This window comes from Rosa rugosa, chromosome 5, assembly GCF_958449725.1.
Source record: "Rosa rugosa chromosome 5, drRosRugo1.1, whole genome shotgun sequence".
Lineage (NCBI taxonomy): Eukaryota > Viridiplantae > Streptophyta > Magnoliopsida > Rosales > Rosaceae > Rosa > Rosa rugosa.
The window spans coordinates 56,128,371-56,148,721 of NC_084824.1; the positions used below are offsets into that span (position 1 = coordinate 56,128,371).

General features: G+C 48.8%; 2 protein-coding genes across 2 annotated transcripts in view; one reads left to right on the top strand and one right to left on the bottom strand.

Moving 5' to 3' along the window:
* Positions 1 to 10,587, bottom strand: part of LOC133708838 (zinc finger CCCH domain-containing protein 16) — a 52,676-nt gene extending 42,089 nt beyond the window's left edge. The window contains exon 1 of the mRNA XM_062134375.1: positions 10,584 to 10,587. The gene's annotated coding sequence lies outside the window, so the exon portion shown is untranslated. The remainder of the gene's footprint in view (positions 1 to 10,583) is intronic.
* Positions 10,588 to 16,478: 5,891 nt separating this feature from the next.
* On the top strand, positions 16,479 to 17,363 carry LOC133711950 (uncharacterized). Its single transcript, XM_062138018.1, has one exon. It carries the CDS (start codon positions 16,479 to 16,481, stop codon positions 17,361 to 17,363), a length of 885 nt encoding a protein of 294 aa, XP_061994002.1.
* The last annotated feature ends 2,988 nt before the right edge of the window (positions 17,364 to 20,351 follow it).

Genomic DNA, 20,351 nt, shown 5'->3' on the forward strand with positions numbered 1-20,351 from the left:
GTTACTTATTGGTTTATTTTCATTATAAAGGACTCGAGCGTGTGCACGTGAAATTGGAAGAAGTATAGAAAGTCGGGATCGAACCCGAATATGGACGAGCACTCCATATCCAGGTAGGGTGAGCTGTCCCTTCCTTGTTAGAGGCTTTTCAGTATATGTGGAATGCTATACTAAGATAGTATGTTGCCTGTAAGAACGTTTTTGGTGGTTCATTAGTCGATGCCTCGTGATACATGTGTTTTCAGAACTGATAATTGCTAATTGTGAAAACCGAGGCTAGACTTGCATGTTGAGATACTGTACCCTTGTATGTGTGTACTTGTGACCTGAAAGTGAATGGGACCTAGACGCGTAGATTCCTAGGGATCCCACGGTGTCGATAACCGTGAACCTCCGGAGGGGGCTGTGCTCCTATGTTTGTCAAGGAAAGATAAGTATAGATAGTGAACCAGTCATAGGAGACTCAGAGCCAGGAAATGGACACTTTCGCTACTTGTAGTCACAAGGACTACAGAGTAGTTGGCCGGTTCTCGAATTCAGGACGAACCAGGTCGGTCACCGATTTATTTTATTTTAGCCGGCAGGTAAGTATCTCGGAGCTCCAAATTGTGTGAAACATACTGCATATGCTTTATAAAAGAAAATAAATGTTTGTGGTTGCCTCTTATTAAAAGTATTTTTCGATAAACGTGCACAATATTATGTAGTAAATATTTTCGATTATTATTATTATTTTCAAACCTAGCATGGTTGGGTCGGCCCCTATTGGGCATGCGAGGACGAAAGCTCACCCCTACTATAGTGTGCAGGTTTCGAGCATGTGGTCGGGAAGCGTACAGGGGAGGCACATGGCCCGGCTTGGCGCATCCTTCTTTAATTTTATCAAAAGAAAGTTTTGGTCCTTTATCGGATTTTAAAGTAACTTATTTATTTACTTTTTATTTATTTATTGTGTCCTATTCGCTCATTTACAAAAATTCCGGGAGACCCGTAACCCTGGGGCGCGTCTCCCATACTTGTATTTACTTGGTGATTTGTTATTTTCCAAATTGGGCTCCTATTGTAAGCCCAAATCCTTTAGCCCACTTTAAATTCCGTTTTGAAATTATGTTGTTAGGTTGCTAGAATGATTTGTCTAAGAAAGTGTTTTGTAAACCAACAATCTAAACCCAAAAAGCCTTGCGATTTCGGGTTGATGAGTTATCGGGATGTTATTCGTGACATGTCGGTTTCTCATTGGCTCGGGGTCGCGGCGCTGTGGGACCCCCCGCTCGGGTCACCACATACTTCATCAGCAGAAACGCCAAGTGTTGGAAGAGAAACGCATGGTCTCGGATTCTTGGACCCACAGAGCACGGGCAATCCACCAATCACGCAGCACCCGTAGGCCCCGGATCAAGTGGCTCCGGTATCGGAGTTGGAGTCTATGTGAGCGGAGATCGCATCCTTCCGGGAACAATCCAGGATTGATTGGGAACAACAGAGAATCGATAGGGAAATAAACCGCCTTTCACAACAGAGACTGCAGGAGCTGGAAGATGAGAACATTGCGCTGGCCCGAGCACTGGACAGGAGGCACCAGCACAATGAGGCACTCACCCAAGCCCTGGCTAGAGCATCCCAAGTAGCAACAGACGTAAATGCTGCCTTGGTAACTGTAAGCACCGGCCTCGCTCCAACCCCGTCTACAGAAAGCGGTCACCAGATGATCCAGGTACCGGTAGACTTGTTCCCGGAAAGCCTGAGGCATTTGCCAGCACCACCATCACCACAGCCAGTTCAAAGTGACCCACCGGTAAATGATCCAAACACGGCATTTCTCTTGCAAATAAGCAACTCCTTGCATGCCCTGCAGGCAAGGGTAGAGGCCACAGAGAATAGGGACACCTGGAGAGCCCTGACCACTTACGAGGACCATCCGGGTCCTTTCACCCAACAAGTTAGAGGCGCCATTCGAGCGAATATATCAAAACCACTTAAAATTGACTATACCGGAGTGGGGGACCCATACCAGCACCTACAGGCTTTCCGATCACAAACAAGCACCAAGGGATATACGGATGAGGTGTGTTGTAATATGTTCCAGGAGACCTTGTCAGGGGAAGCTTTGAGCTGGTTCTACGAACTGCCGGCCGGTTATGTAGGGAATTTCAAGGAGCTAGCTGACAAGTTTGTAGCTCGATTCATCTTACGTACCGATGGGATACATACCCCAAATGGCCTGCTAAAGGTCCAGCAGGGGGAGAATGAAACTTTGAAGTCTTTTGTTAATCGATGGCAGGCGGCTACCGCTAAGTGCCGGGATCTTAACAAGGAACTGGCTGAGCTGGTTTTCAGGAAGGGCTTAACGCGCGGAGAATTTCTCTACGGGATTAACCATAACCTCCCGGCTAGCTACGACGAGCTGATGGCTACGGCCATCAGACACGCCCAAGCTGAAGGCTACGGCCATCAGACACGCCCAAGCTGAATTCGAAACGTATGGGGACACCCCCAGACCAGAGCTAAGGGTTTCCACCCCGGCCCCGGCGGTCAGGGATGAACCACGAAAACGGGAGTGGGTCCATAATCAGGACAGATCACCCCATACCTCGAGCAAGAGAAGCAAGGAGTCCTCGTCCAGGTCCAGCGGTTACGTGACCACTCAGCCTCACTTGAAAGAAAGGGCACAGCAGGCCCCGCGAACACCACCACCACCCCGGTATGAGGTGTTCACTATCCTAAACGGTTCATACGAAACTATTTAGAACGAGAACAAGAATGAGATACCTGGACCACCACCGAGGAGGTTCCCGAAGAGTAAACTTACCCAGCAGGATACCGGAAGGTTCTGGACATATCATGAGGATGCCGGGCACAATACCAACCTCTGCGTGGCTTTAAAAAATACTATTGAGTCGCTCATTCAAAAAGGCAAGCTTCAGCGGTACCTGCCTGCTAAAGAAGTAGGGGTTATAGACGTTTACGGCCAGATCTTCACGATCCATGGTGGGGGCCCGAAGGAGCTACCTCCCCAGAGAAGGAAACGGAATTCCAGTTTCGGGCACCCGGAAGTTTTCAATTTCCACAAGGCCCCGCAGCAGGACAGCGACACTGGGTGGAAGTCGGTCACCTTCTTGCAGGAAGAAGAGGTCGACCTCAAAATGCCTCATGATGATCCCTTCCTGATCACGCTTCAAATGGACCATTATATAGTCTCCAGGGTACTCGTGGATACCGGAGCCTCCGTTAGTGTACTATTCCGAGATGCCTACAAAGCCCTGAACAGAGGAAGGGCCAAATTGTCACAAGATAATGAACCCCTCATCAGTTTTTCAGGAGATATAGTCCAACCACTGGGATCAGATTACTTATCAATCACGATGGGAGAGAGTCCAAATTGTTCAACCATCAAGACAGAGTTCATCGTAGTCGACTGTGCCTCATCCTATAATGCAATCCTGGGCCGACCGGCACTCTGGCGCTTGAAGACTTTCATTGCAGGCCACATGCTCATGATGAAAGTGTCGACCCAAGTTAGAATAGCAACCATTCGGGGTGATCAGGCTGCGGCAAGGCAGTGCTATTCTTTGACGGTATCTTGGGGTAAAGGTAAGTCAGAAATGTTACCCGTGGCCATCAATCCTCTCACAGACAGGTATGAGGACCCCAGAGATGATACTGACTCTGACGAAGAACTGCCCGGTGCCGTAGAAGACATTGAAGAGGTCGTGCTATCCGAGCAGTTCCCGGACAGGATTGTCAAGATAGGTACCAAATTGGCTCCGGCTATCAGGGAAGATCTAATCTCGTTCCTCCGCTCTAACGCATCCGCTTTCGCCTGGTCATACGAGGATATGCCCGGTATACCAACCGATATAGCCATGCACAACCTTAGTATTGGTCATTACTCTGCGCTGGTAAGGCAAAAGCAAAAAGCCTTCACACATGATAAATACCGGGCCATCCAGGCTGAAGTAAAGAAGTTGATGGCCATTAACTTTGTAAGGGAAGTAACGTATCCCCGATGGTTAGCAAACGTGGTCATGGTGCCAAAGAAATCTCCGGGCTCATGGCGTATGTGCGTAGACTACACAAGTCTCAACCGAGCATGCCCTAAGGACAGCTTCCCACTCCCACGAATTGACCAACTAATCGACTCCACTGCTGGGTACCGGTTACTTAGTTTCATGGATGTGTTCAGTGGGTACAACCAAATTCGAATGAACCCAGCAGACGAGGAGCACACTACCTTTACCACAGACAAATGTCTCTATTGTTATTAGGTCATGCCCTTCGGATTGAAGAATGCAGGTGCCACTTATCAACGACTTGTCAACTCCATGTTTGAAGAAGTCATCGATACTATCATGGAGGTATACGTGGACGATATGCTGGTAAAAAGCTTAACCTCAGAGAATCACGTGACCAACTTATCAATTGTCTTTGCTATCATATTACGCAACGGTATGCGGCTCAACCCACATAAGTGCATCTTCGGGGTTGAAGTAGGAAAGTTCCTCTGGTACATCATTAGCCACAGGGGAATTGAGGTGAACCCAGAGAAGGTGCAGGCTATATTAGACATGATATCCCCAACCTACCGGAACGAGGTCCAATCCCTTACAGGTAAGGTAGCTGCCCTGTCAAGATTCATCTCCAGACTAACGGACAAATGTACTCCTTTCTTCATGCTGCTGAAAACCCAGCATGTCGAAGTAATAGCTTGGAATGTTGAGCACGAAGCTGCTTTTCTTGGCCTAAAGGCATACTTGGCAGAGGTACCTCAACTTTACAAACATGTTCCATGAGAAATGCTCTACATATATCTTGCGGCATCTTCGATAGGTGTAAGCTCCGCCCTGATTAGGAAGGATTCCGATTGCGAGTACCCGGTGTACTACGCTGGAAAAGGTTACACTGGTGCAGAATCCAGATACCCGGACATTGAAAAAATAGCATTGGCCCTCCTGGTATCGGCCCGGAAGCTTAGACATTACTTCCAGGCATACTCGATCACCGTTTTCACTAATCACCCACTGAGGCAGGTTTTGCAGAAGCCAGAGACATCGGGCAGATTAATTAAATGGGCCATCGAATTGGGAGAGTTCGACATCAAGTACCAACCCCGGACAGCTATTAAGGGCCAGGCAGCAACATATTTTATTTCTGAGTTGATTCCCTCTCATAACCCTCCCCGAGATTACCTGAGCCACCAACCCCGGATCCACCTCCACCAAGCGCTTGGCGATTGTATGTTGATGGTGCATCTAACAAGAAGACAAGTGGCGCCGGTATCCTACTAATTAGCCCGGACGATCTAGTCTACGAGTACGCCCTCAAATTGGCCTTCAAGGCATCCAACAATGCCGCAGAATACGAGGCACTCATAGCGGGTCTACAGATCGCCCGGGAACTAGGTGTCCAGCACCTTAGTATCTTTAGTGATTCCTAATTAGTTGTGAACCAGGTCAGCGGTAACTTCGAGGCAAAGGAGCCCCACATGTCCTCTTACCAGGCTCTAGCCTGGGCACTAGTTCAGAGATTTACCTCCTACATTTTCACCCACATACCGAGAGCACAGAATGACAAGGCAGACGCCCTTGCTAAGATTGCGGCAACTTCTCCAAGTCCTACTTATGGGGCCACCAAGGTCGAAATTCTAGAAAAGCCTAACACTTCTAAAATGGTGTCAGAGATATTCACGGTGGATCACACCGCCTCTTGGATGGACCCAATCTTGAAGTACATGGTCGACGGTCTAACCCCGGACGATAAGGTCGAGTCCAGGAGACTCCAGTTAAGGTCAGCTCGATACACGATCATGAATGGAAAATTATACAGAAGAGGCCATTGCTTCCCAAACCTCAAGTGTGTGACACCAGAGGACGGCCATAAGATAATGAAGGACATACACATTGGTGTATGCGGTAACCACGTAGAGGCCCGGTCTCTTGCACACAAGACCCTGAGAGCAGGATATTTCTGGCCAACCATGTCAGCCCTAGCCCAAACAATATCTAGTTCTTGTCACAAATGCCAAATGTATGCAAACATCCCAAGGGCACCGCCCATTGCTCTCTCCATACTCCTTGCACCATGGCCATTCTGCCAATGGGGCATGGACCTGATTGGTAAGCTTCCCACAGCAGTAGGACAATTCAAGTATGCCATTGTAGCCGTTGACTACCAAACAAAGTGGGTAGAGGCAGAGCCTCTTGTCGCTATCACCACGGAGAAAGTGAAAAACTTCCTGTGGAAAAACATTTACTGCAGGTTTGGAGTCCCGGACACCATAGTAACGGACAATGGCACCCAGTTTGACAATGATGAACTAAGGGCTTACACAGAGAACTTGGGCACGAGAATCCTCTATGCATCCCCGGCTCACCCCCAGACCAACTGTCAAGTCGAGGCTGTCAACAAGATAATAAAAAAGATACTGAAGAAGAAGCTCGATGAAGCCAAGGGTCTTTGGGCTTCCAAGCTCCCGGAGGTACTGTGGGCTATCAGGACCACGGTGACTGAGGCTACCGGAGAGACCCCTTTCTACATGGCTTTTGGGTCTAAGGCGGTTCTCCCCATTGAAAGGCAAATCTAGAGCCCCATGATCGAATACTTCGACGCAGGTACCAACTCAGAGGGCCTACAGCTCGATGCTGATTTACTCGAGGAACGAAGGGATGTGGCGCACACGCATAACTTGGCAAATAAGCGGAGGATAGCTCGTTATTACGATGCCAAGGTACAGTCTCGGACACTTAAAATGGGGGACTGGGTCATGAAGCAGGTTTACCCAGAGCCCCGAGGGCTGGATCCATCCTGGACAGGCTCTTATGAGATCGTCGAAGAGGTAAGTCCCGCAACCTTTTACATCAGGGACATGGATGGAGTCGTTTCCCGACATCCATGGAATACACAGCGCCTCCGGTACTATTACAAGTAGCTCCCGGAGCATCTTACCCTAGCTTTTGATCATCCAGCTATGGCAAGCTACCCATCGGGTACTCATTTTGTAAGCCACTAGCGTCTTTTTGAATGAAAAAAAGGATTATTCAGACCATTACTTGCCGGACGTACCGGACAACCAAGCTACATTGTTAGTTACTTTATTCCGGTAATAAGTAATTTAACATACACGCTTCAGTAAGGCATAAAGTACAAGCAATCTTAATCCCTTTAAATATTTCCATTCAAAAAAAAAAATGCGCTCAAAAGCGAAGATATTTAATAAGGGACTACCCCAAACACCGGCTCGAAGCCATTGTTCAAAAGAATGGGTGACAAAATAAGAGCCCCGGAAGGCAAACTCCCTAACTAAGCAGTAGTTTGACCGCTACTTGCCCCCTCCTCGGGTCCGGCACTCTGGCTTCCCTGTTCCTTCCTCTTAGCCTCTTAGCCTCCTGGTCTCTCTTCTTTTCAAGAAGCCCCCGCCTGAATTTTCCTTCATCCAGGTACTCGGCTGCCACCCACTCTTTGAACTTAGTAATCATGGCCTTATCCTGAGCAGCGAGCAACATATCAAGAGCTCTTGGGAGCTTTTGTATTCGGCAATGGCCTCTTACCTTTGGATGGGAAGTCCTTCCTCCAGCTGCTCCACCTTTGCCTTCCAGGACTTGGCAGACTCCAATACTTCTTTCTTGGAGTCCCGGGCTCTCATTAACTCATCCCTTGCCCCGGAGAGTTCCCGCTCAAGATCCGCGATCTTTTTCTCCGCCGCCTCCAGTTCGGCCACCTTGGGAGTCAAAGACTCCACCTTCCCCTTCAAGGAGCCCCGCTCCTTCTCCAACTTAGCCTTCTCCCCATGGAGATACTTCACTTACCTAGAGAGGCTGCTTACTTCCTCCTTCAAGTGGGTATCCTCCTCGCTGGCATCAATAGCGTAAACGTTGTATAGGGGTACCAGGAAGCAGAATTGTAAAAAAAAAAAAAAAAAAAACAATAATAAAAAGTTTGTGCGCAAGTACATGCCACGTACCCGCATCATCGACTCCCTTGCCAGCCTCCTGTTCTGTTGGGGAGTGTTATCCTTGCCCCGGATGTGGTCCAGGTCGATGTCCTTAAGGTCCCCAAGCATCGACCTTACAAATTTCTCATCCGCCACACCGTACTCGGAGAGCAGCTGCTTGATCAGTTTCCTATGGACAACCGGAAGCACCGGAGACAGCAGCCCAAGCGACTGGGTCGACTCCGGAGGGGCATGATGACTCTTCTTGGACTTCTTGGAGTCCCCCTTCACATCCAGACCAGTATACGTCACCTCCACATGCGCCCCACTGCGGTGGCGATGACGGTGAACCCTTTTCCTCTTCTCCCCGGGCAGAAGCACACCTTCACTACCTAGGGACCCGCTTGAAAGAGACGCCTGGGAAACGGTTACTTTTCCCTTGCCCTCTCTCGGGTCCACCAGAGTAAGCACCCCTTCAGGCCCAGAAGACTCCCGCCTTACAATTTGGGCATTAGGGTCCGGTTCCCCATACCCTTCATCCGGTATCTCCAGCAAGATATCCTCAACGGTTGTCCGCGTCGTTTTACCTTCCAGGTCCACGTCGATCCGTAGGGCCTCGTCACCCTGATTCATCAGTTTATCCATCAGCGCCAGTCATCCATTATGTCTTCTTCCTTGCCTTTCCTTGGCTTCCTCTTCGGTACTTTGACTGTAACACGAATAACACGGTTCAGTAAGAAAAAAATAATAATAAACAGAATTTTGTTAGTTGGTTCAAATGCCCGAGCGTCGCTCCTCACCGGGTACTCTTCCTAAGCCCAACCTATCCAATATTGAGTACCGGATGAATATGTAAGAATACCTCCCTTCCGCGTCACCCTATACGGCATATACTCTTGTAATGCGCTTCTTCTCCACATCTGACAGTACGTAAGACTGGTTCCCGATGGCTTGATAAGTTCCAGGCACCTGCCATTTCCTATTTTTGATCTGCCACCTACCACCGGCGAGGAATACTTTGTTCTTCCACTTCTTACTTTGGGAAGTCGGTAAATCGGTGACAAGCGGCTCATGGTCCCGGGCAATAAAGGTCACCGTTCCTCCAAACTTCTTCGAGTAAGTCACTCGGTATACTGCCCGAAACTCATTTATAGTAGGCCAGCCCTGCTCGCACAGGTCCCACATTGCCAGCATACTGAGTAGTTGCCTCCAGGCGTTTGGGGTCAATTGTCCCGGTGACAAGTTCAGCATCCTTAATATGTACTGAACTGGCTTCAGTAGCGGTAGCGATAGTCCCTGGTGCAGCTGGTTCTCGTACAGCACTACCCATCCCATTGGCGGATTACACGCCAACTCGTCCGGTCCCAGAGGCCTAAGGTCCACTTGGTCCAGTATGCCCCACCTCAGCCGCACCGAAGTAATCTCCTTCCTGGTCATGCTTCTTCCTGGCTCATCACACACAGTTCCGTCCACCAAGGTATACCTACGCAGTGGCTCCCCCGAGGGAATGGCAACGGTAACCTCGTCATCCGACCCCGGACCCTCCTTGCTCCAACTTACATCTTCACTTCCAGAACTCACGGATACCACCCCGGCCGATGAAGCGGTCTCCTCGTCCCGGTACCCACCGCGAGTACCGCTTTGGGCGAGATAGGTATCTATCGCCTGCTCTGCCTGCCTCTCAGAGGCTTGATGCGACGACTCCCCCCCAACTGTGGCTCTTGTTTCTGATTCCATCCTATTAGCCTACGAATACCCTAGCCGTCACGTCTACCTGGAATCAGAGATGGGAGTCAGCCCAGGTCCAGATCTAGGGCCCCGAGGTAGTGTGGAGCCCACTACCATAAACCCAAAAAAAAAAACCCCTAGACATTCATTAAACCTAGAAAATCTATATATTCCTACACCTATCTATCACTGCTAAACACAGGTTTAGTACACAATGTGTGCTTGGTGCTGCAAGCAACAGTTCAAGGGCAAACGAAAGCCAGATTCTTCAAAGCGAAATCCCAGAGGTGAACATAGTTCCAAATTGCAAAAACAGCAAAACAAAACCAGAAACAAAAGCAGAAGAAACCAAGACATTTTCTAAGAATACAACAGACAAATTCTTACCTCGTACTACTGGTTGCTATTTCGATCAAACCCTCTGCAAAATCAGGTTTGCTGCTCGTCTCTCTTCACCACAGTGATATCACAGACCAATGCAAATTTGGGCAGAGCTTTCGCACAGTTTTTTGCAGAATGATAACGAAGAACAGAGGTTTTCCCCCTTAAATTCAACTCTTCTGCAAATCACAACCGTTGATGACGAAACGTCGCCAACCGCCCGATCAAGCCACGTGTCCCACTAACCCTTAACTTCTTCAGCACACCAACCGCCAGAACCCGAGGCGACGGGCATTTATTACCCCCCTCCGGATCCTACACTCCACGTGCCTGGCATGCATCGGCAACCCCATCGGGTACCAGAGGCTCAAGTCCTCCTTCTACCCCATCGGGTACCAGAGGCTTAAGTCCTCCTGCCAACCCCATCGGGTACCAGAGGCTCAAGTCCTCTTGCCAACCCCATCGGGTACTAGAGGCTCAGATCTTCTTGCCAACCTCATCGGGTACCAGAGGCTCAAATCCTCCTTCAACCCCATTGGGTACCAGAGGGTTCCTCCAACCCAAAGGGTTAATTCGAGAACACTGTAGATTAGCTACCTGCAGTGTAACCCGCTCAAGACATCTCTTGCATGTTCACTTGGGGGACTCCCTACAGGCATATCTATGCCAAACCTTGTGACCAAAAATATCAAGTCCCCACCCAAGAAACATCTTGAACGGGAACTTGGGGGACTTGTACATACTACTAGCTAGTTCACTAGGTTTGGCAGTCAACTTAGTCCCGTAGGGAGACCCAGGTACCAGGCCACGGGTCGTAGGTTCACAACCCACCATGACGGTGCTCATCGGGGACGACACCACGACCACCTGGGGCTCGGGACCTGATCAGCACAGTACATCTAAATATACACCAGAAGGCTAATAAGGCTGCAAAGGGACAACATGCGTCCCACATCGAAGATAGGGGAAACCCCTTTCCCTTACTCGAGTATTAAAGCATTAGCACAACCACCTTTTACGGGTAATAACTCCTTTGTCCACTATTTACTTGATCTACTTATATATTAGTTTCTTACTCAAGCATCGGAGAGGCATAAACCGTCCGGTACGGTTTACCCCTCTAACGCTGTGTTCTTGATTCAGGATCTAGGAGTTGGATCGGTACCCCAGACGGTATAGCATTCTGTGTGAGGTACCCGGAGAAAGCCACCAGAAACAGCTGGCGATAGCGGATGCGTAAATTTTAGGGCGCGTGGCCGTGCGATTATTGAGGACATGCTGTCAAACATTTATACTCGCTGGCGGGGGAGGCCTTGCCTGGTTGGAGGCCGGTGGCAGAATCTGGATATGGTGCATCAGGCCCCGACCTGTTTCCAACCCATCTGTGACTATCGTGATTGCACTTTTGGTGGGTTTTGCCTTTGGCGTATACTAATAGCGTGTCTTTGCATCGTAGTGAGGCAGGTGGTTGATTTGACCGCGCTGGAGCAGAAGCGTGTGGCGAGGGCGATGGGTGCGTTTCCCAAGGGAGCGAGGGGGTTCTATCGCCTGTGCAGGCTCCCGATACGAGAGGTTTGGTTTAGGGAGGCGTCCGGGTGAGGGGTTGCTCTTTTTTGTTTATGGCGCTTGATCGTATGTCGTGTTGTGTTCTCGGTAACGTTGTACGTTTATTTTGCAGCGGATATGCCGAGCGAGGCTCCTAGCAAAAGTGACGCCCCTTACGCCGATGTCGATCCCGATACCATTATTCAGGGGTTGTTGTGAGAATCGGAGATGGCGAGGCGAGTTGACGTCGATCTGCAGGACAAGGTGCGCGTAACTGATCATCGGGTGAACATGCTATTGCCTGACGAGATGTATCTGAGGTTTCCTGATACTGTTCTGGAGTATCTCAACCAGCGAGCTGAGGAAGAGGCCAGTGCCGAGGGGCATAAGGTTCAAGATGCTTGAGAACGGGCGCAAAATCGCCAGGTGCCGCCAATGCAGGGGGGTGAAGTGGGCGAGCGTCCCCAAATACATGTTGGTGAGGACCAGTCCCCCGAGACTCGGGAGGTGACGGGACAGTCCCTCGGGTTTGGTAGGAAGGGTGGATCTTGGTGACGTGGCTCTGGCCTCGGAGCCAACAGTTGAAGTGGAGATCTCCATCAAGGAGTTGCTGGAAGAGGTGGAGCGACGTCAAAGCGATACCAGTGCTCGCACTCGGCTGGTGCAAGACGTAGTGTTGGAACAGCTGGATGCTGTCTTTGGCCATGACACTGGTCGGCCCGTCTCGCGGGATGTCATTATTGTTGATAGTGGAGAGACGGAGCTAACCAGCCAAGCTGTAGGCGAGACCGGTACGACGGTTGAGGCTCTGGAAGTGCAACCGGAGTCTGGAGAATGTAGACCCCGTGAATTCCGAACGTCACTTTTGGACGGGATAATTTTTCGCGACCTTTGTTTGGCCAAAGACTTTTGGAAATAGTTTGGGCTTGGGCCTTAGGCCCAAAAATAGCTTAGGGTTAGAGTCCATAATTTACTTTGGACACCCAACAGACGGGTATGATAGTAAACCTAGCCCAATAAGTTAGTTGACCTTTAACCCGAACATCTCCCTTGATCCAAAAAGGTTCTTGTAGCTCATAATAGCATCCTTGCATAATTTTGAAATCTACTTGTGCGTGCGTTTACGATTTTCTCATTTTACTTTATTTCTTAACAATTGGCAGAATTTCTACTCGCCTTATCCGAAGCTTACTAGTCAACCATTCCACCGACTTTCAAAAGCACAATATATTACTCCTTATGTTTTTCAAACTCGAGCAAAATTCCAATAAAACTTACTTTGCCATTTTTCTATCTAAATACAAGTTTGGTGAGGCCCAATCCTTATTTGGTCTTGCCAACACTTTAATTTGAGTTTTCTTGTATTTACTTATTTTACTTTTATTTTCCCCATAATTTTGGTTTTTACAACCTATTATTTTTACCCCAAATTTATCTGATTTAATACCTTCACTTTCCCCAAGCTGAGTCATCTATCTCACACGCAAAGCGGCAAAGCCCAGCTTTTCCTCTTTCTTTGTTCTCGTCAAATTGGGTAGAGGGAAAGGAAGCCTCGATCAGCAACTCTGTTCCACGTTACCAACATGCATATGGCAACTCCTCCAAGAACATCACTCCAGACATTCAAAAGGGTGAATCCCAAACCAGAGGTCGGCCCCCACCCTTCTTTTCTCACCCTTTTTCTCTTTCCTGGGCATATCAGTGTGTTTTCATGCCTTGAAAAGCCTAGTTCGAGACCTCCGATCAGAAAACTTTCTTCATCAAAGTTGTTCACCTCTGTCTCCTCTATCTAGCCTCAAAATTTCAGCTCCATTGGAGTCGATTTGAGACCTGTACACCCCTCGAAGTGGAAGTTGTTCGGAAGCGAGCCTGTTCCGGATTTCTGCTTGAACTCCCTCTCTTGCTCTACCCGAATCCCCCACATCTTGCTTGAGACTGATACCAAAAGTTGGTAAGATTCTTAAATTATCAAGTTCCTATTTCTTTCCTCAATTTTACGCTCAATACACTCAAAACAACTCTTCCACATATTGAGAAGTTTCTGTTTTACTCTACATGTTCGAGATTGAGCGAACTTCTTGGCCTGCAACTGGGCTCGATCCAATCAGCTCCCTCAGCTCTCTTTCCTGTTGAAACCCTCAAGAAAAACTCACCTTTTTGGTTAGTCTTTGGTGAGTATCATCCTTTCCATAAAACTCTATTTATTTTTGGGCTGTTGTTACAAACTCTTGCAGATTACAACTTGTCACTATTATTGTTGAAACCTTGTTGCTTTAACTTAGAACCTTTCATTCTTTCTGATGTGTTAGATTTGTGCTAGACCATGGTTATCTTGAACATTAAAATCGTGCTTGATCCAAGAGTTTATTTGTGTTACTGTTGTCCAAACACCATGTCTTCAAAACATCTTGTTAGTGAGCTACAAGACCTTCCCCTTATAGTATTGAAGGATGACTGAAAGTTTAAGTCTTTAGGAGCTTTAGATACTTTCTGTAGGTGTCTTAGAGTCTACTTAACCAGCCATTTTGGGTACCAAAAGAGCTTTACACAAAAGAACCAATTTCTGCAGTTTTTCAGTTTCCAGTATAATCTGACCCAGCTGCATTCCTTTTAAAACTGAAGCTAAACCGCTGAGAATTTGGGATCAGTTCCTTCTAGAGAAATATAGTAGACACAAATATGAACATTCCTGAATTTGAATCACCCTAAAATCATTTTTCCAGAATTATTTATGCAATTTTGAAACAGGTAGACAGAAGCTGATATTTCTGGAAAGAATCTGCACATCGTTTTACTTTAGCCTTTAAAACCTTTACTCTTCACATGGCTTCACTTAGAATTCTATAACCATTTCATTCTTACTGAGTTGGTTGTTAAACCATCTTCTTTCCAAAATTTTCCCAAGAATTTATCTCAAGTACTTTGAACACTTTTCCTTGACCCTTGACAGTTCCTTTTTAAACTCTGTTTCCAGCTTTTGACAACTTGTCTTCTAAAGGTGTTTTTGCCACTTTCTCCTGAAAAACCAACTCTCCCTTAGTGCCCAAATGGTCTGGTTATTATATAGTAAATGAGGTTAAAGGAGAGGTTTTCTCCGGAAAGCATTGAGAGTGATTAGCTAGTCTTGTACATCGTGATTAATGTCGCTTATTGATCTAGGCTCGATATCGTGGTGAAATCTTGTGAAGTTGGTGATTGCTACAAGGTTGCATTGAGGTCAAGTGCTGCAAGAGAAAGCTCGAGTTCCAGGTAGGGGATGCCTTTAACTCTATCTATGCTTTTCTTTATGAGGCCTCTTGCATGGTTTTGAAAATTATCTGTTTTACAATTGAAATGGTTTGCGTGGATTGGATTGATATGTTGGCAATTGATGGGGATGTAAGGAGAGGTATGTTCCTCCTTGAGCCACCAGTGGTGGGCAGTGTGCACCATGCCCTTGTTATTGAATTATCCCCTTTGTCTCTAGCCTTGTGATAATTGAATTCCGGAAAGTGATTGGCTAGATGGACGGTTATGATGAAAGTTGTGGAAGGAGATCAATTGCGGTGGAAATTATAATTGCGTGGTGACAATCACGTGGAATCGCAAACTGGTTTTTATCTATTACTTTTTCTCAAAACGATAACTCATGTTTTTTAAATTTAGATATGGGGGCGGGCATGGGCAATGACTGGATGTAGGAGCCTAACCCCTACTTTAGTTTGTTTTGCAGGCTGTTGTTGTCGAAGCTTGGGTACGGAGGGAAATCCTTGGAGGCCAAAATTTGTTTTGTTTAAAGTTTGTTTTTATTTGGCATGTTTGAATTCATTAAATTTTTGTAACGTTATGTATGGTTGATGATGTGTGTGATTGTCTACCACCAAAGTGGAACCCTAGGGTTAGAACCTCCATTTGAGTTTAGGTCCTAGTGGGATAGACCACTAAGACCTAGAAGACTCACGTAAATTACCTTTCAATGAACCTAATGTAAACTTGGGCTAAGAACTAAAAAAAATGACGTAGGTTCTAAACTCAACACAACACCACATTCCTTTCCTCTTCCTCGCCTAGTTCGTAATCTTGTGGTTACGAGCCAAGCCCATTATACAAGCCTAAGAATTTCGGGCTTATAGACTTTTTGTTCTCCAACCTAAAGGCCTTGTCTCTTTGAGGAATTCTAGGCCCAAAACACTTACTCCCTAAGTGTTGTGGGTGTAGGGTTCCTTGGGGAGGCGGCGCTGTGGTAATCCAGTCTCCGGGTCGCCACAGAGAAGGCGTGATTGGGGGTGTCCAGGTTACCGAGGCGGGGGCCCCAAGGTCAGGTTGCCGAGGGAGATGGGATCCGAGTGACGGATACATGTGCCCGCACAGACGGGGTCGGGTCGAAGAAAAGGATTGTATCGCAACTTCGGCTCGGGAGTCCCCCAGTCGGTGTGAGTGTCGATACTCGTGGGGGCAAGAGGTCTCGGACTGAGAATGCATCGCGCTCGAGGTCGACTAGTGGAGGCTCGCGAGGTTCTCGCGATGAGGTTGCCGGGGGTCTCGCGCTCACCCTGGGCGAGATTGGAGTTACTGACGGTGCCATCCTGCATATGGTTGCCGACTTGCGGAACTGTCAGCGCCACCATAGTCGCGCGAATGCTGAAGATTCGCGCCTGGGGCATCGAAAGGCTCAGGAGAGGCTGATAAGGGTATGTATCGCTATGAGTTTGTATGCTTTGTTCATTTCGTTCGCGTAGGCATGCTGACACCATGTTGTGTGGTGCAGGCTGTGAACATGAATTACCATGCCTCGGCCGAGTTGGTAGCCCACTTTGATCAGGAGATAGCCCGACTGCAGGGGGAGCTGAATGCCGAGAGGGGGTGGGCACGCGAGCTTCAGAGTGCATTGGACCAAGGCTAGGCGGAGTGTGAGGATATGAGGCGAGCAATTGATGAAGGGATCGCGAGGAGGATGGAGTTGGAGCAATCACTTGTAGTGGAAGAGGCTCGTCGCCAGGAGGCCGAGGATGAGATCGCTCCACTGAAGGAGTCCAACTTGGAGCTGACCGGGAAGCTACAACGGGCGGAGGATGGCCTGAAGGCGGTGGATCAGGTTAGGGCCCGGGTTAGTGAGGCTAAAGAGCGCCTGCAAGAGTTAGAAAGGCAAGTCCGGGATCGCGATGCCAAGTTGGAGCTTCGCGCCGCTGCCCTGGAGAGTTTGGCACCTTTTCCTGATCGCGTAGTGGAATTGGAGGGGCAGGTTGGTACTTTGCGAAGGGAAGTTGACCGTTTACGAGACGTTGAGCTCGAGGCGGGCGAGAGGGAGGCGGAGATGGAGCGACTGAGGAATGAGTTAGCTGAGCAGCAGACTCAGGCCAGTAGCTTTGCCGAGGACAGCATACGCTTGCGCGCCGCCGCTGAGACACATTTTAACAAACTCCAGAAGGCTAAGCGGGATGGCGCAGATAAGGAGGTGGACTTCTATCTCCTGTCGGACCATTTTCAAGAGAGGATGAACAAGGCCTTCTTGGATGGAGCCCTGCATTCGATCCGAGATGGTATCACTGCCGGTTGGATTGATCAGGAGAAGATGGTTCGGGATATGCAGGCCAAGAAGGAGGCGAGATCGCAGGCCAGTGCCGCAAGTGGCGAGCGAGGTGCTGGGATTGTGATTCGGGAGCAGGCTGTGCCGGAGCATGTGTCGGGCCAGGCTGACGATCGCGAGGCAAAGGGCATTACTGGTGAGCGGGAGGCTTGCGTGAGTACCGAGGGTGAGGTGCGAGGTGAAGATGTTGGGGAGCGAGGTGGGGCGGGGGAGTGAGACCGAGTAGGGGAGCAGACACGCAGTGCCGAGGGCGAGACTTAGCTTCTGCATTGTTTAGTTTTATTTTGTACTGGCGATAGGCTTGGTTTTTTCTTGTAAATGCATTGGATTTTGTTGAGACATTGACCGAGTGGTCTGGTTTTTGGAATGTCCGCTTGGCATTGGGACGCGGAAAGTTATGGGAATAGACATTGTTGGGCGATAGCCCCTCATGCGTTGAACGTATTTATTGTTTTGTCGAATGGTTGCCTTGGCATTATTGCAGGTCATTAAAGCGGTGCGACGGTTGGTGGCGGTGACATTCCTCTATAAATAGGCAGAGAGGGGGGTTGTTTTCCTCACATTTGCAACATGGCATTCTCTTTGTTTTTCATTGTTCTCCTACTTCTGAAATCTTTTCTTCCTTTGGCCGGTATGTGTTTCCAGATTTCTGGGCTTTATAGCTTAATCTCACCTTGGGTTATAGGCTTTATAGCCTAATCTCACGAGGATTTGGCTTCATCACCTGTACATACATGTACATTTGCAAGCATAATTAGCTATAATGGGCCACGCTCATTGTACCGCCAAAGGTACTAATTCCAACCAAAGGAATGGCATACACATACACCGCCAGGCGGGCTACAACCTCAGCGGCGGATCACCCTCAGATCACCGCCGACGCACCGCCACGCGCCGCGCCAAGATAGCATCAGAAGCTCCTGAAGCTGGGAACTGAAGCACATCAGTCCCACATCGAAAACAAGGAAGAGGTCAGCCTCCTCCTAACCTATAAAAGGTTCTCTCCTCTCTCCTCATTAATTACGCATTCAATACTTACCTACTGTTACTTTGTCAACATAAATACATTGGCTAACTTAGGCATCGGATTGTTTAAGACCGCTCAGCGCGGTCTCCCTCTGACGCCCTTTGTATTTTACTTGACATGTAGCGGAAGCTTTGTGTTAATGCTCAAAGTCTGGCGGTAGCCAAACCTTCGTTTAATGCAGGTCCGGTGGGCGGACCGCTATTCTGTGTACTCGATGATCTTCGCTGGCTGTCAAATGAAAAGACAGGGCGTCAGAGGGAGACCGCGTTGGGCGGTCTTCACTTCTCCGATGCCTAAGTCAGCCAATACATATAGACAGCACAACAATAAATGAGTAGTAAATGCGTAATTAATGAGGAGAGAGGAGAGAACCTTTTATAGGTGAGGAGAGGTCTGATCTTCTCTTTGTTTTCGATGTGGGACTGATATGCTTCAGTTCTTAGTTTCAGTAGCTTCTGACGCTGTCTTGGCGCAGCGCGTGGCGGCGCGTCGGCGGTGATCTGTGGACGATCCTGTGCTCAGGCCGTAGCCCGCCTGGCTGTCTATCCGTAGGACATTACTTTTGTGGGAGTTGGTACTTCTGGCGGTACAATGAGCGTAGCTCATTATAGCTAATTATGCTTGTAAATGTACACGTAGGTACAAGTCCCCCAATTCCCCAGTCAAGGAGGGCAATCTTGGTTGGGGAGTTGATCGGCGGTTTGAAGCGTTTCTTCCGCTAGACTTTGCAAAAGCATAATTAGCGTCAGTGCGTTGTCAACCATGGATTTATTGAGCAAACGCTTTATACCCTTTCGGGTGGGCCCCTACAAGGCCCCCCAGGGAGTCCCCCCACTCCCCGGCTAAGATGGACCTCCGGAAGGTCGGTAAATTGTTTGTTGAGGGGGAGCTGCACGGAGCAGAGGGTGTTGGGTAGCGAGCCCAATCTTAGTACCCAAGTGACGGGGGTCAACGTACCTGATCAGGGCCGTCGTAGACTGTTGACTAGTCCCCGTGTCCCGTAAGGACAATCTGACCGTAACGCCGCGTGGCGGACGTTTTGGCAGAATGAGGCGTGGCCTCGGGATCCGCCGCTGGCGGATATCCCCCCGCTGGTTGAAGCAGGAAACAGCGTCCAGTAGACGTGCTTGGCGGTATTTTATTGAGCGGTACCGCGCTGAATAAAGTACGTGACATGCCAGATGAAAGAGGGTTCCGCTAGCGGTGTGTGGTGTAGCGGAAGATGCCCCGTTTGCAGGCTGACAAGGGAGAAGTTCCACTGTTGGAGACTGATGGTGACGAGACTGGCGGGGCCTCGCCCAGCGGAGACTTCGTCAAGGGATGAAAAAATGAGAAGTTCCGCTGGCGGAGTTTCGCTCAGCGGAGACTTCGTCACGAGATGAAAAGTGAGAAGTTCCGCTGGCGGAGTTTCGCTCAGCGGAGACTTCGTCACGAGATGAAAAGTGAGAAGTTCCGCTGGCGGAGTTTCGCTCAGCGGAGACTTCGTCACTTGTTGAAGTTGGCCCAAGTGGTTGCTTCCATTAGACGCTTCGTCTGATGGTGGCTGACACGTGGCAAACTGCGAGAGGGTTAGTGTCCGGAGGCTTGGTCTCGTCAGTCCGGCCGTCTTCTCGCCATTAATGCGAGTAATGATGGATTGCGGAACCGAGGCGTCGCTTCGGTTAATCCGGAGAGTTTACTGCAGACGTGGGACAGGTGTACGGTCGGTAGGTGATGTCGTTTTTTACTCGACGGCCCAGAATACCCTGAAGGGGACATAAAAAGGGGGGGGAACGTAGCGAAATTTTGTCAGTTTGGCAAAACTTCAAACCCTACTCGTCTTCAAGCTCTTCGCGTCTGAGATTCAAGAAAGAGGCTGCTGTGTTTGTGGAGTTCTCGTGCTCGGAAAGACGAAAGCTTCTGTCGTCGGAGACCAACGCGCACCACGACCTCACAAAGTTCAGCGCTGAGGTTATCATTCTGGTTCTCTGTCCTGTTTCATTTGTTTTGTCGATTTCTGGGTTATTTGCTATTTCTGGGATTGGTGTCGTCTTTGCTGTTCTGGGAGGGTGTAGAGTGTGATTTGGGGGTGGGTTATGGTGTTTGATAGAGAGTTGGTATATAGGGTTTGACTAGATGGTCGAATCTGGGTTGAGTGTGTGTTCGTGTTTTGGTATTTTTCTGGGTAGCTGTTCTTG

Bases quoted from the DNA above. Each gene is read 5' to 3' on its own strand.
- LOC133711950 (XM_062138018.1), top strand. From the start codon at position 16,479: ATGAGGCGAGCAATTGATGAAGGGATCGCGAGGAGGATGGAGTTGGAG.